Source organism: Stenella coeruleoalba (assembly GCF_951394435.1).
Source record: "Stenella coeruleoalba genome assembly, chromosome: 16".
Lineage (NCBI taxonomy): Eukaryota > Metazoa > Chordata > Mammalia > Artiodactyla > Delphinidae > Stenella > Stenella coeruleoalba.
In genome coordinates this window covers 61,553,394-61,566,479 of record NC_137162.1, presented here as the reverse complement: position 1 = coordinate 61,566,479, position 13,086 = coordinate 61,553,394, and the positions used below count along the sequence as shown (strand labels likewise).

Sequence of the window (13,086 nt, the reverse complement as noted above, 5' to 3'; positions counted from 1 at the left end):
TCTGCAGCTACACACCTTCCGCCTGCCGGTCACCCAGCGCCTTTCAGTTACAAGTTGTGAGTTACTCGCTGACTGGGACTTTAAGGGGGAAAAATGAACAGATATTTTTTATACTCCGGCTCTGTGCCAGGCGCTGTGCTGGGCCAAGGACACTGAGATGGAGGAGGTACACTGACAGGCTATGGGAGAGACAGGATATCTGTAATTGCAACAGTGCTAAAAGTCAGGGGCTGATTTGATGACAGTAATAGTGCCTACCATTTATTAAGTGCCAACTGCATGCCATGCACTCTGCCTAGTTCTTTATATATATGAACTCCTTTGATTGTCCCAAGAGCCCCATGGCAGGGTAGGTGGGCAAGGGATACTGCGATTATCCTCATGGGGCAGCAGCCCTATGAGCTAGGTAGAATTACCATTCCCATTTTACAGATGGTAAAACTGAGGCAGCACAGGGAGGCTAAGTAACTTTCCCAAATCAGTCTGGCTCCAGAGCCTGTACTCTTAGCCTCTATGCGCTGCTGTCGAAGTTGTAGGGAGGGCAAATCCCTGAGGACTGGACAATCAAAGAAGGCTTCCTGGAGGAGGGGAGAATTGTGCTGAGCCTTAAATGTGGGTGGAGATTAGTCGGGCAGGAAGAAGGGGAGACAAAGTGAGAGGAATGGTGTGTACCAGGGTCCAGAGGCAGGGGTGCTATGTGGGGGCAGTGGGATGATCCATCGGACTGGAGAAAGGCTCAGGTGGGAAGGAGTGACAGGTGGGCAGGGAGCCCCTAGGGGCCCACTGGGACGGCCTTGAAACCCCTGAGGTGTGGCTGGTGCTCCTGTGGAGGGGAATAGAAATCTGTGTGACCCTCTCCCCATGGCCAGCGGTGAAGAACCAGGTCACAGGCAGCTTCATCCTCAACCCCAAGGGCAAGGAACCCACGAGCCGGACCTTCACTGCAATGGGCCTGGAGTGGGAGTACGCGGTGGAGGACGCCAAAGAGAGCCTCAAGACCAGTGGGCCCCTGCCGGAAGCCATTGCCGTCCTGGTGAGTCCCCACCCTGCATGGTGGCCCCTGCCCCCGCCCCCGCTTGCTGCCCCAGCCCAATCCCCTAGCTCACCGTCTCTGCTGCTGAGCCAACGCAGGCCTGGTGGAAATCCTCCTGTTCTGGTGTCTTCAGGAGCCTGGGCAAGGCCAAGATGCCCTCTGTGCTTCGAGGCTGGGAGGATGGCAAGTGAGGAGGAAAAAAGAAATGGTTGTCTCACTGTCTGATCAGAGATGCCCCACACAGGGTGTTCTGTTCTCCTTAACACGGGGTCAGAAATAGGGCCCAGGAGGAGCTGGAGGGACCTGGCTTGGTTCCCCCATCGTTCTGCCATCATCCAGTATCCAGTTGCATTATGGCTTTGCCAGCAAGTGAGTCCAGGAGTCCAGTGGCCTGTGGCCCAGGAGTGCCGTCTGGCACTGCCAGCCTCCTGTCCCAGCTGAGGCCCACCTCTGCCCACACCCCCTCTTCCTAGACCATGAGCCAGGGCTTATGGAGCAGGGATTGTTAACTCAGGAGACCAGACCGGGAGGGGCTCTATTGGCACCGGCTGGTGGCAGGGAGACCTTCTACAGGCTTTGTTCCTGGTGCTACCCTCATTAGTCAGGGAGGTCCTAGAGGGCAGGGTCTGAAGCCTATTGATGTCAGCATATTAATTCAATCCAGCGTGTGCTTCCTACTCACCCTATATTTGTTGTCCACCCGTACACCCATGGCTGATTAATTTTCAACGAGAGTACTAAGACCATTCAGTGGGAAAAGAAGAATCTCTTCAACTAATGGTGCTGGGACAACTGGATATGCACATGCAGAAGAATGAAGTTGAACCCCTGCCTCACACCGTATACCAAAATCAGCTCAAGATAGATCAAAGCCCCAAGTACAAGAGCTAAAACCGTAGAACTCTTGGAGAATAGAGAGGGATAAATCTCATGATCTCGGATTCTTAGATATGATACCAAAAGCATGAGCAACAACAACAAAAAAGAGAGAAATTGGTCTTCATGGAAATTGAAAGCTTTTGTACATCAAAAAAGACGTTTTGAAGAAAGTGAGAAGATCACCTGAACAGACTGGGAGAAAATATTGGCAATCCTATATGTGATAAGAGTCTCTATTGTAGACCATCTTCTAGAGTCAGGCAGTGTGGGTGCTCTGGTGAGCAGGACAGACCAGCAGACATGGTTCCTGCCTTCATTGGAACTTAGGTGTGTGGGAAGGAGAATCGCCGATGGGCACACAGGCTGTTCTCAGGCCTGGCACACAGTAGCTGCTTAGCTTGAGTTGTTTTTTTTTAAAAAAAAAATCTTTATTAGAGTATAATTGCTTTACAGTGGTGTGTCAGTTTCTGCTTTATAACAGAGTGAATCAGTTATACATATACATATGTCCCCACATCTCTTCCCTCTTGCATCTCCCTCCCTCCTACCTTCCCTATCCCACCCCTCTAGGTGGTCACAAAGCACCAGCTGATCTCCCTGTGCTATGTGGCTGCTTCCCACTAGCTATCTGTTTTACATTTGGTAGTGTATATATGTCCATGTCACTCTCTCACTTTGTCCCAGCTTACCCTTCCCCTTCCCCACATCGTCAAGTCCATTCTCTAGTAGGTCTGCGTCTTGATTCCCATCTTGCCCCTAGGTTCTTCTGACCATTTTCTTTTTTAGATTCCATATATATGTGTTAGCATACAGTATTTGTTTTTCTCTTTCTGACTTACACTTCACTCTGTATGACAGTCTCTAGGTCCATCCACCTCACTACAAATAACTCAATTTCATTTCTTTTTATGGCTGAGTAATATTCCATTATATATTTGTGCCACATCTTCTTTATCCATTCACCCGATGATGGACACTTAGGTTGCTTCCATGTCCTGGCTATTGTAAATAGAGCTGCAATGAACATTTTGGTACATGACTCTTTTTGAATTATGGTTTTCTCAGGGTATATGCCCAGTAGTGGGATTGCTGGGTCGTATGGTAGTTCTATTTTTAGTTTTTTAAGGAATCTCCATACTGCTCTCCATAGTGGCTGTATCAATTTACATTCCCACCAAGAGTGCAAGAGTGTTCCCTTTTCTCCACACCCTCTCCAGCATTTATTGTTTGTAGATTTTTTTTTTCTGTTTTGGAGTTTATATTATTTTGCTGTTGTTATTTTTAAACATCTTTATTGGAGTATAATTGCTTTACAGTGGTGTGTTAGTTTCTGCTTTATAACAAAGTGAATCAGTTATACATATACATATGTTCCCATATCTCTTCCCTCTTGCATCTCCCTCCCTCCCACCCTCCGTATCCCACCCCTCTAGGTGGTCACAGAGCACCAGCTGATCTCCCTGTGCTATGCGGCTGCTTCCCACTAGCTATCTGTTTTACGTTTGGTAGTGTATATATGATGATGGCTATTCTGACTGGTGTGAGATGATATCTCATTGTAGTTTTGGTTTGCGTTTCTCTAATGATTAATGATGTTGAGCATTCTTTCATGTGTTTGTTGGCAATCTGTATATCTTCTTTGGAGAAATGTCTATTTAGGTCTTCTGCCCGTTTTTGGATTGGGTTGTTTGTTTTTTTGATATTGAGCTGCATGCGTTGGTTGTATTAGCCTCGGTTTTGCCGTGTGGCTACAGGTCTGAAAGGCCTCGCCAGTGCGTGCTCAGTGCTGCCCCCTCCTGGCTCTCACTGGTTCTGCTTCTGACCCCACATCCTCCCCTTTGACCCCTCCTCCCCGGTCTCCCTATGCTGGCCTTGCTTCCCTGCTCTCCAGTCCTTTGCCACCTCGTCTGTCTCCCTTCAGGTGCTCCCCCCAGCTGAGGGTGGCCCCCGCAGCAGCCTGGCCTACAAGTACGTCATCCACGAGGACCTGCTGCCCCTTATCGGGAGCAACAACGTGCTCCTGGAGGAGACGGACACCTACGAGTGGGCACTCAAGAACTGGGCACCCTGCACCAAGGCCTGCGGAGGAGGTACTCGCTTGCCTGACTGCAGACGCCTTGTGGGAGGAGCGGGAGGGGTCGGGGGCCTGACATCGTCTCCACTTGGCATGTCCCCGGCTCGTGCCTCAGTTTCTCCTTGAAGGTCTCTGGGGGTGTGGCAGGGTGCCTGGGCAGGGCCTTGGGGCTGGGCTGGGGGTGCTAGAGCAGTATCCGGGGCAGGTCCTCTGCCCTGTAAGGGCTCACCAGCTGCGCGCAGAGACAGCAGCCCACGTCCCCACCTGTGCTATACCAGTGACACCTGAGATGGGCTGGTCAAGGAAGGCTTCTTCAGAAAGTGACTTGGGGATGGCAAGATGCAAAGGCACAGAGGGAGGGGGGATTGGCTGCAGTCTCTCCAGAGCTCACTGTCCCTGAGGCTCTGGGCAGGACAGTGGGGGCCTGGTGAGACTGACCCCCACGGCAGGCTGTCCTCCCTTCAGGGATCCAGTTCACCAAGTACGGCTGCCGGCGCCGACGAGACCACCACATGGTCCAGCGGCACCTGTGCGACCACAGGAAGAGGCCCAAGCCCATCCGCCGGCGCTGCAACAAGCACCCGTGTGCCCAGCCTGCGTGAGTGCTTTCTGGGGGAGGGACAAGAGGCTGACAGCAGACCCTCTCTCTGCCCTGACGTCAGGACGAGGGGCGGGTGAGCCTGCTTCCGCCAGCGCTGGAGGGTGGAGGCACGTAGCCCCCGCAGCCGGGACTTCTTGAGCAGAGAGCACCCACACGCCAGCCTCTGCCCATGGCCCGTGCGGCCTTCCTTGCCCGTCCATCCCCTCTGGGATTTCTGCATTAACTTTCACTCCCAGAAGGAGGAAGATGCTGCCTTTGTTCTGCTCCTCCCAGGATTATTTTACAGATGGGGAAGCTGAGGCCCGATCTGGGGACACAGCTTTCCCTCAGTGATCCAGGGGGTCCATGCAGGTGAAGAGGATTTCAGTGTTTCCAGGCCCTAGGCCAGGACGCTGTCTACCAATTCCTCCCTGCCCAGTCATGTGGGGCCCAGGGATGCGGTCTGGCCTTTCAGCACCCAGCTGTGGTCTAGCCCTGATTGGGATTCCCTGGCCTGAGGACACAGGCTCTTTTTGAGCCCAAGGTCATGTTCTTGGGGTTACTTGGAGGTGGCTTTGGGGAGAGGAGAGAGCTATAATCTGTGGAGGATCGATGTCTGGTCTCTGGGCCTGTTGCCCAGCTCGTCCTCAGCCCCAGCAGGCTTCTCTAGTGGCCCCCAGGTAGGGCCGAGGGTGGCTGGCCAGTAGGAAACCATGAAGAGCTGAGTCCATCCTCCTGCCTCCCAGGAGTCCTCCCAGGGTTGGGGGGTTCCAACTCGGCCTTGCTGATCCACAGCAGCTCTGCTCCCACAGGGTAGAGGGACCTCAGAGCCAGGGCGGGAGCTGCTGACCGGTGCTAGAGGCTGCCATGGCCTCCCTGTGCCCGGCCCAGGCCACGATCCCCAGCCCCCTGGCTCTCCATGGTTCTTTTTTATGTATTACTTTTTATTCAGGCCACTTTGCCCACAAACATCTGTGATCACAGAGCACGCGGGGCTAACTCTTCCATGACCCCTAGCAGGTCACCCCACCCCGGCTTGTCTCCTTATCTGTAAAATGTCAAATGAAGTTTCGGGGCTTTTTGTTTTGTTTGTTAAGGGAAGGGGTTGGCTAAAGCCGTCGTTTACTAAATGATGCCTCAGGAAACAGAGGGGAGTGGGAGTTGGGGGCTGCCCCTCCCTCCACCCCACCAGAGCAGTTTTGCTTTTGTCTAACTCTTCCAGTGGGCGCCTGCTTAAGATGCTGCTGGAAGTTGCTCTATGGCTAAAAGACGCTTGGAGACTAGCGGCTTAGCTGATCAGCACCAAAGCTCTGCAGGCACTGACGGTGATGATAATAGTGCCTGCACTTATGACATGCCTACTGCATGCCATGCACTCTGCCATGTGCTTTACATATACAGGTCCTTTAATTGTCCCAAGAGCCCCATGGTAGGGGCTTCTGCTCTGCAAGCTGTGATTTTCATCTGTTTGTGCCCGGCTGAATGTCAGCACCTAGGACAGTGCCTGCACATGCTAGACACGCAAATATTCATGAAGTGTTGAAAGGATCCTGATGTAAAGATGGGGTAACTGAGGCTTAGAGGGGTTAATAGCTTGTCCAAGGACCTGCAGGGTGTCAGGATTTAAATATGCATTATACCCATTTTTCAGATGAGGAAACAGAGGAGAGAATACGTGACCTCCCTAAGGCCACACGCCTGACAGCTGCAGAGCCACGTGGGTGGCTGACTTGGCCCCCAAGCATTCTGAAGCCCAAACCATCTCTGTGGCTCCTGCCTTTGGTGGTTCAGGGAGTGGGAGTGGCCTTGGGAGGAAGTGTCCCATAGTCCTGCCTTTCCTCCACCTTTCTCCCTGTCTGTCTCCAGGTGGATGACGGAGGAGTGGGGCACCTGCAGCCGGAGTTGTGGGAAGCTGGGGGTGCAGACTCGGGGAGTGCAGTGCCTGCTGCCCCTCCCCAACGGTACCCACAAGGCCATGCCGGCCAAGGCCTGCCCCGGGGACCGGCCCGAGGCCCGCCGGCCCTGCCACCGCGTGCCCTGTCCAGCCCAGTGGCGGACGGGAGCCTGGTCCCAGGTGAGCTGTCCTCAGGGCGTGGGAGGGGCTGGGCCGACAGGCGCCTTCCTTGCAAAGTCAAGGAAGAGGAGGGTCTGGGTGGAGGAACTGCAGAGAGATCTGGCGCTCCCTGCAGGCCGAGTGTTTCTGGCTGAATCCCTCTCCCCACATCTGATCTGATTTTTCTCAAAACTAAGTCCAACGGTATGCTGGGCCATGGTTTTGGGCTTGGCCTTTATATCCATTCACTATCAGCTTTGACCTTCACAGAGTTAGGAGGCCTGGGCTAATATCCCTGTGTTACAGATGAGCAAATTGTAAGACACTCTTGTATTAAGAAATATTTACTGGGACTCCCCTGGATGTCCAGTGGTTAAGACTCGGCACTTCCACTGCAGGGCGCACGGGTTCAATCCCTGGTCGGGAAACTAAGGTGCCAAGTACGTTCCAGGCACACTGTACTAAGAATGCCTGGAACCCACTACCAACCAGACAGACCTGATTCTTGTCCTCATGGTGCTTACAGTCTAGTGAGGGAGACATAAGAGACAAGTACCAATAACAAAAGCATTTACAGGTTACAGTTGGAGCTGAGCAGAAGTAAACAGGGTAACATATCAGGGAGGGCCTCTCTGAGGAGGTGACATTCGAGCTGAGACCTGAGATGTGAGCCATATGAAGACCCTGAGACAAGAACAACCTTGCCATGTTCCAGAAACCTAAAGGACATTGGGACTAGAGCTTAATGAGAGGGGCAGGGCTTACACGACATCTTTGGAGAGTGGGCAGGGGGTCAAATCCTGCAGGGCTTTATGAGGAGTTAGAGTTATTCTAAGAGCAGTGGGAAACTTGAAAGGTTTTAACGTGTATGTCACCAGCTCTGATTTCAGGTTTAAAGATCACTCTGGCAGCTCTGTAGCAAGTTCATTGCTGGGAGGCCAGGGAAGAAAAAGGCAAACAGTAAGAAGGTTGTGGAATAGTCCAGGGGCCACAGGGAAGTTTTTTCAAGTTTGGGGTTTTTTCTTAAAAACGCGTTTGATATGAACCTTGAAGACATTATGTAGAGTGAAATAAGCCAGACACAAAATGACAAATACAGTATGATTCCACTTATGTGAGACACCTAGAGCAGTCAAATTCATAGAGAGAGAAAGTAGAAGTGTGGTTGCCAGGGACCAGGGGAGAGGGGAATGGGAAGTTAATGTTTAATGGGCACAGAGTTTCAGTTTGGGAAGAAGAAACCGTTCTAGAGATGGATGGTTACACAGTAATGTGAAAGTACTTAGTGCCACTGAACTGTACACTTAAAAATGGTTATGATGTAAATTTTATGATCTGTATATTTGATTACAGTTTTTAAAACCTCTTTTGATCATGGAAATAAGCACAATGATGTTTATTGTAATAACAGAATATCAGGAAATATTCTAAATATCTATCCATAGGAAATTGGACCCCCCCCAAAAAAAACCCCATGGTCTATTCATGCAATAAAATACTATACAGCGAGAAAAATGAATACGCTTGAACTGTACTCATCAGTATAGATAACCCTCAGGAAAATAGGTGAGAAAAAGCACTGAAGTATGAAGAAAGTAGCCCTACCAATGGGGATACCATTTACTTAAAGTTTAAAAAGGCACAACACGGTATTTGAAAATGCGCCAGAATACTGATCTACTAAAGTTGCGAGTGGGGGTGTTTGAACAGGCGTTCATGACCAGCTTCCTCATACCTTCCTGTAGGCTTGACATATTGCATAATACAGAGTATTTTAAAGAACTAAAAATCCCCACACAACCTGTGCAGATTTTATATTCTTCTCCATAATATATAGCTTTATTTGTTTGAATATAAACCAGAAAGACCGCTGATCCATAAAGGGCCCCTTACGTAAAACAGAGAGGTGACAGCTGGTGGAAGATAGTTGCCCCTGTAAGATGGGCAGAGCATTCCAGAGCTATTGCTGTTTGTAATTATTCCTCCTGGGAAGATGAGCCGTCTTTGTCCCACTGTTCTGTGTGGCATGTGACCCTTGTGTCTCCCTTGCTCATCACCTGCCCTGGCATGAGAAGTGGACCTTTGCAAGTCCTTCCCATCCCGCTAGGAGAGGCTGTGCTCAGTGCCTACAAACCCAGTGACCTGGTCACGTGGGGCACCCTTGCTTTTCCTCAAGCCACTGCACCCCTTTATCAGAGTATGTGGGTTCCAGGGCGTGATGTGTGTGGCAGCCCTTTCAAATGGCCTTCTGTTCCTTGTACCCACACCTTTTCCTCTTAGAGAAGAAGACACTTTTGAGCATGTCTCTACGAGCTGAGTGCTGGAAACACAGTCATTGAATGTCAGAGCTAGAGGGGTCCATGGTGACCCCATCACCCAGCTCTCTCAGCTTAGCCGTTGTTACAGTCTGGGTTCCTACATCCCCTTAACAAGGTATCATCAAGTGCGTGGACCTGCCTCAGGTCCCTTGGGCTAGTGGATGGCGGCAGGGTGATACACAAAATATTTAAGGACACAGGCACAGGCCAGACAGAGTGAACACAAGCAGTAGTGCCGGAATGGGGTCCCACAGGCCCCCTCCAGATGGTGGGAAGGTTCAGGGGGTTCCAAGATCAGGGCAGTGGCTCTTTCCCACCTGGTACAGGAGTATTTGACAGTTGCTGTGCTGTCCTGGAGAGGCTGTTGAGAGCAGTCCTTGCATGTCCCTCTGGTCCAGCAGAGACTTGGCACCCTTCTCTGTCCCCTTTCTGTCCTGGGCACTGGCTGGACTGCAGAGCTCACCGCCTCCTTCCACTGTCTCTCCACACCCCCCGCCCCCATCTCCCCACGGCAGTGCTCCGTCACTTGCGGAGAGGGCGTCCAGCTGCGGCAAGTGGTGTGCCGGGCCAACGCCAGCAGTCTGGGGCAGTGTGAGGGGGACAAGCCGGACACGGTCCAGGTCTGCAGTCTGCCCGCCTGCGGAGGTGAGCCGGGTAGGATGGGGGTCCAGCCCAGCTCCTCTGGCCTAGACCTGAGGCCCAGCTTGGCTGGCTTCCCAGCCCAAATACTAGAGCTGCTTTTCCCCCTCACAGAAAATCTCCAGAATTCCACAGTGGGGGCTGACGTCCGGGAACTTGTGACCCCAGACGGGGAGTGGGTGCCACAGTCGGGGCCCCTAGATCCCATCAACAAGATCTCATCAAGTAAGTGTATCTCTGGACCCCACCCCCTCCCCATTCTTCCAGTGTTCACGGCATCGTGGGCATGGGCCGTGCAGTGGAGTGGACCCGGCTTCCCGTCTGTCCACGTGACCTTAGCCTCTTGGAGCCTTGGATTCCTCAGCTGTGAGGTGGGGGTGATGCTTATATTGGTCCATGACTCCTTATCTGCAGTTCCAAAATATTGAAAGCTGCAAGCGTCCCCCTAAATTTGGTGCAGACTCACTGGGAAGCAAAATCTGAACTGAACTAACGAGAGATTAGTTATTCTTTTGCTACGGAAACATTGCCGTATTTGGTTGCAAGGTGACCTCCAGTCTCCACTGGGGACCTTAATGTAAATACACTGAATATTACTCTTCTAACCTCAGAAGTTCTGAATTATGAACCATATCTGCTTTTTGGATGAGCAGTTGTAGTTCTGAGCTCTCTTTATAGGGCTGTTGAGAGAATTAAATGAGATAATGCATGCATTCCTGCTTAGCAGTCAGCCAACAACAGATATAGTAGCAGCCATTTCTCTCTGCTTCATGATCAGGAGCCCAGCAGCTCACCCTCTCATCTTTCCATCCATCCACCCATCCATCCAACCACCCATCCATCCATTAATAAATATTAACTAAGTACCTACTATATACCAGGCTCTATGTTCTGTGCTTCCTTCCTAGGTTCCTTCTCTGTTTCCCTTTCTTACCTTCCCAAGGACCAGGGTCTGACAAGATGAGTAGCAGAAAGATCCCAGGCCCAAACTCCTAGGTAGAGGATCAGTTGGCTGTGTGACCTTGTACAAATTCGTGAAACTCTCTGAGCTCAGCAACCTCATCTGGAAAATAGAGGGGTCTGATTAAATGTCCTCAGAGGAACTTCTGGCTCCAGCCTTGCTGCTGCTCTGCTCCTGTGCTGAGGCTCAGGCTGTTCAAGTGCTTGGGTTTCCTTTCCTTTTCCTCTGGGAGCAAAGGGGAGCTCTGATTCTGACCCTAGAATTCTAGCGCCATCTAGAGGCCACTGGCTTTCCATTTTCTCTAGTCTCTCTCCTGTTCCCCTAAGCCAGCACCCTACCTTTTCTCTTTTCTCTTTCTCTCCCCCTCCTCTCCTCTTCCCTGTCCCCCTCCTTTTCTCTTTCCCTGGAAAAATTAATAGAAAGCAAAGCTCCTGCCTTCACATCGTCTGGAGAGACCTACCTGAAGTTATCACAGAAATGCAAAAACATTTTTAGATGACATTTGAACAAAAGCAAACAAAACTAATATAATGAGCACCCCTCTATGCCAGGAACTTTACAAATGCTACTTACAATAATAATATAATTATTCATTGGTAAATGTCAGCGTTATCCCCATTTCACAGAAGAAACTGAGTGTTGGACAGTTTAAATGACTTGCCCGAAGCCTTGCAGCTTTTTAGTGATAGAGCCTTGATCGGAACCTAGATCTGCTTGATTCCAAATTTGTTGGTGGGGGGCTTACTGTTCCAAGTGCGTGCTCACCAGGGGCAGGACGTTTAAGCCGCTCGTCACAGTGTGAGTAACCCGGGCATCTGCCTGGCCCCGGTCAGGGTGGCTCGGATTCCTTTGGGTTGATTGGGAGGTGGTGAGGGCGGGAGGTGGAGGGCCGAGTGGGAGCTGTAACCTGGCTGATGGGCGTCCTCCAGCGTCGGTCCTTGTGCTGTGTGTGCAGCGGAGCCCTGTGTGGAGGACAGGTCCATCTTCTGCCAGATGGAAGTGCTTGGTCGCTACTGCTCCATCCCCGGCTACCACCGGCTGTGCTGTGAGTCCTGTACCACGAAGGCCTCGGGCCCTGATGCGAGCCCGGACCCCAGCCTGGCCTCACCACCACCCTTCTCCACTCCTGGGAGCCCCTTCCGAGGACCCAAGGCCCCTCCAGAGGCTGTGGAGCCCACTGTGGGACCAGCGGGATCAGATGGCCGTCAGCATGGCCGAGCCACACAGCTCCCGGGACCTCTGGGCACAAGCTCCCCAGTGAGCCAGCGCCGCTTTGCTGCCCAGAAATGGAACCCTACAGTATTCTGGGGCACTTCTCCTAGTGCCCCCCGGGGACTGCCCTGGGGCTGGGCTGGGGCTCCTACACCAGTCTCTGAAGATAAGGGGCAGCTCAGGGAAGACCCGAAGCATCCAGGCACCAGCCTTCCCACCACCTCCCCGGTGACATGAGCCTCGCCTTGCCCATCCCTCCGGTCAAGTTTACACTCTCTGTGCTGCCCCAGACATCCCGGCTCAGAGGACACGCAGCGGGGCCGGGGCAAGCACGGACTGCCTTTTAAATTATTTGCCTTCTTATTGTTCTAGTTTGGGGCTGTGACACTTTTCACCCCATGAAGTGGGTCTATGAGGAAGAAACAGATCAGGGAAAGCCCTAACCGGAGATACCTCAGCAAGCAGCCCAGGTGACCGAATTGAACCTCTCAGGGGCTCCTGGCTGTCTCTCCTGCCAGGACTGAGGGCCAGCTAAGTCCCCCCAACACACACACACACACACACACACACACACACAGACACACAGACACACACACACACACAGACACACACACACACACACACACACACACACAGAGCCACCGGGCCTCACACTGCCTCCCTTTGCCAGAAATTGTGGGGACCCCTGTGGAGACCCCGAGTACCAGGCTCCTCTGCCAAGAGGGGCAGCGCAGGGCCGGGGAAGGTCGGGGGAACCCTCACAGGGTGGTCCAAGAGGAAGTGGCTGGGGCCGAATGTGGTCGTGAGGCTCCAGCTGCAGGGCTGGGGTGGGCGGGAGGCCAGTTCATCTCAGACCCAGCTCTTCATAGCGAGAGCTCCAGACAGCTCCTCTGGCCATGGCCAAAGGGCAGAGTCCACCTTGCACTTGCTGGCTGGAGGGCCATGTTGGTGGCCACCTCTGCCCCTGAAGATGGCATTTCCTATTACTTCTGGTGCCTCCAGTTTACAGGTGGGCCTGTTAACCTCACCCCAGGCCCCCCTGAGAAGGGGGCTCTGGACACTCGGGAACATGTGTCCTCATCATCCAGGGGGTCCCCAGCTGGTGCTAGGCCCCCTGGCTGGACCAGGAACGGCAACTGTGGTCGTCACTCCGGTGCGTGAAGAGAGCATGGGCTGGAAGGTGACTTTGTGGGGCACAGAGGAGACGTGAGTTCTCAGGCTGAGCCCTGCCAATCATTGCCCTCTACCAAAGACCGCTCCTGCTGGAGTCAGGCGTCTTCTTCTCCCGCCCGGCTTAAGCTGGACTGGAGGTCCGTTCGTGGTACTGGGTGCGGGTG

At 52.5% G+C, this 13,086-nt stretch overlaps 1 protein-coding gene across 2 annotated transcripts in view; it reads left to right on the top strand.

Moving 5' to 3' along the window:
- Window positions 1–11,987, top strand: part of ADAMTS14 (ADAM metallopeptidase with thrombospondin type 1 motif 14) — a 90,747-nt gene extending 78,760 nt beyond the window's left edge. For both annotated transcript variants that reach the window (XM_079900549.1, XM_079900548.1), the window contains exons 16-22: window positions 870–1,033; window positions 3,834–4,002; window positions 4,452–4,584; window positions 6,433–6,640; window positions 9,453–9,582; window positions 9,691–9,801; window positions 11,493–11,987. In XM_079900549.1, the coding sequence (XP_079756675.1) occupies window positions 870–1,033; window positions 3,834–4,002; window positions 4,452–4,584; window positions 6,433–6,640; window positions 9,453–9,582; window positions 9,691–9,801; window positions 11,493–11,986 (1,409 nt within the window). In that variant the 3' untranslated portion in view covers window position 11,987. The remainder of the gene's footprint in view (window positions 1–869; window positions 1,034–3,833; window positions 4,003–4,451; window positions 4,585–6,432; window positions 6,641–9,452; window positions 9,583–9,690; window positions 9,802–11,492) is intronic.
- The last annotated feature ends 1,099 nt before the right edge of the window (window positions 11,988–13,086 follow it).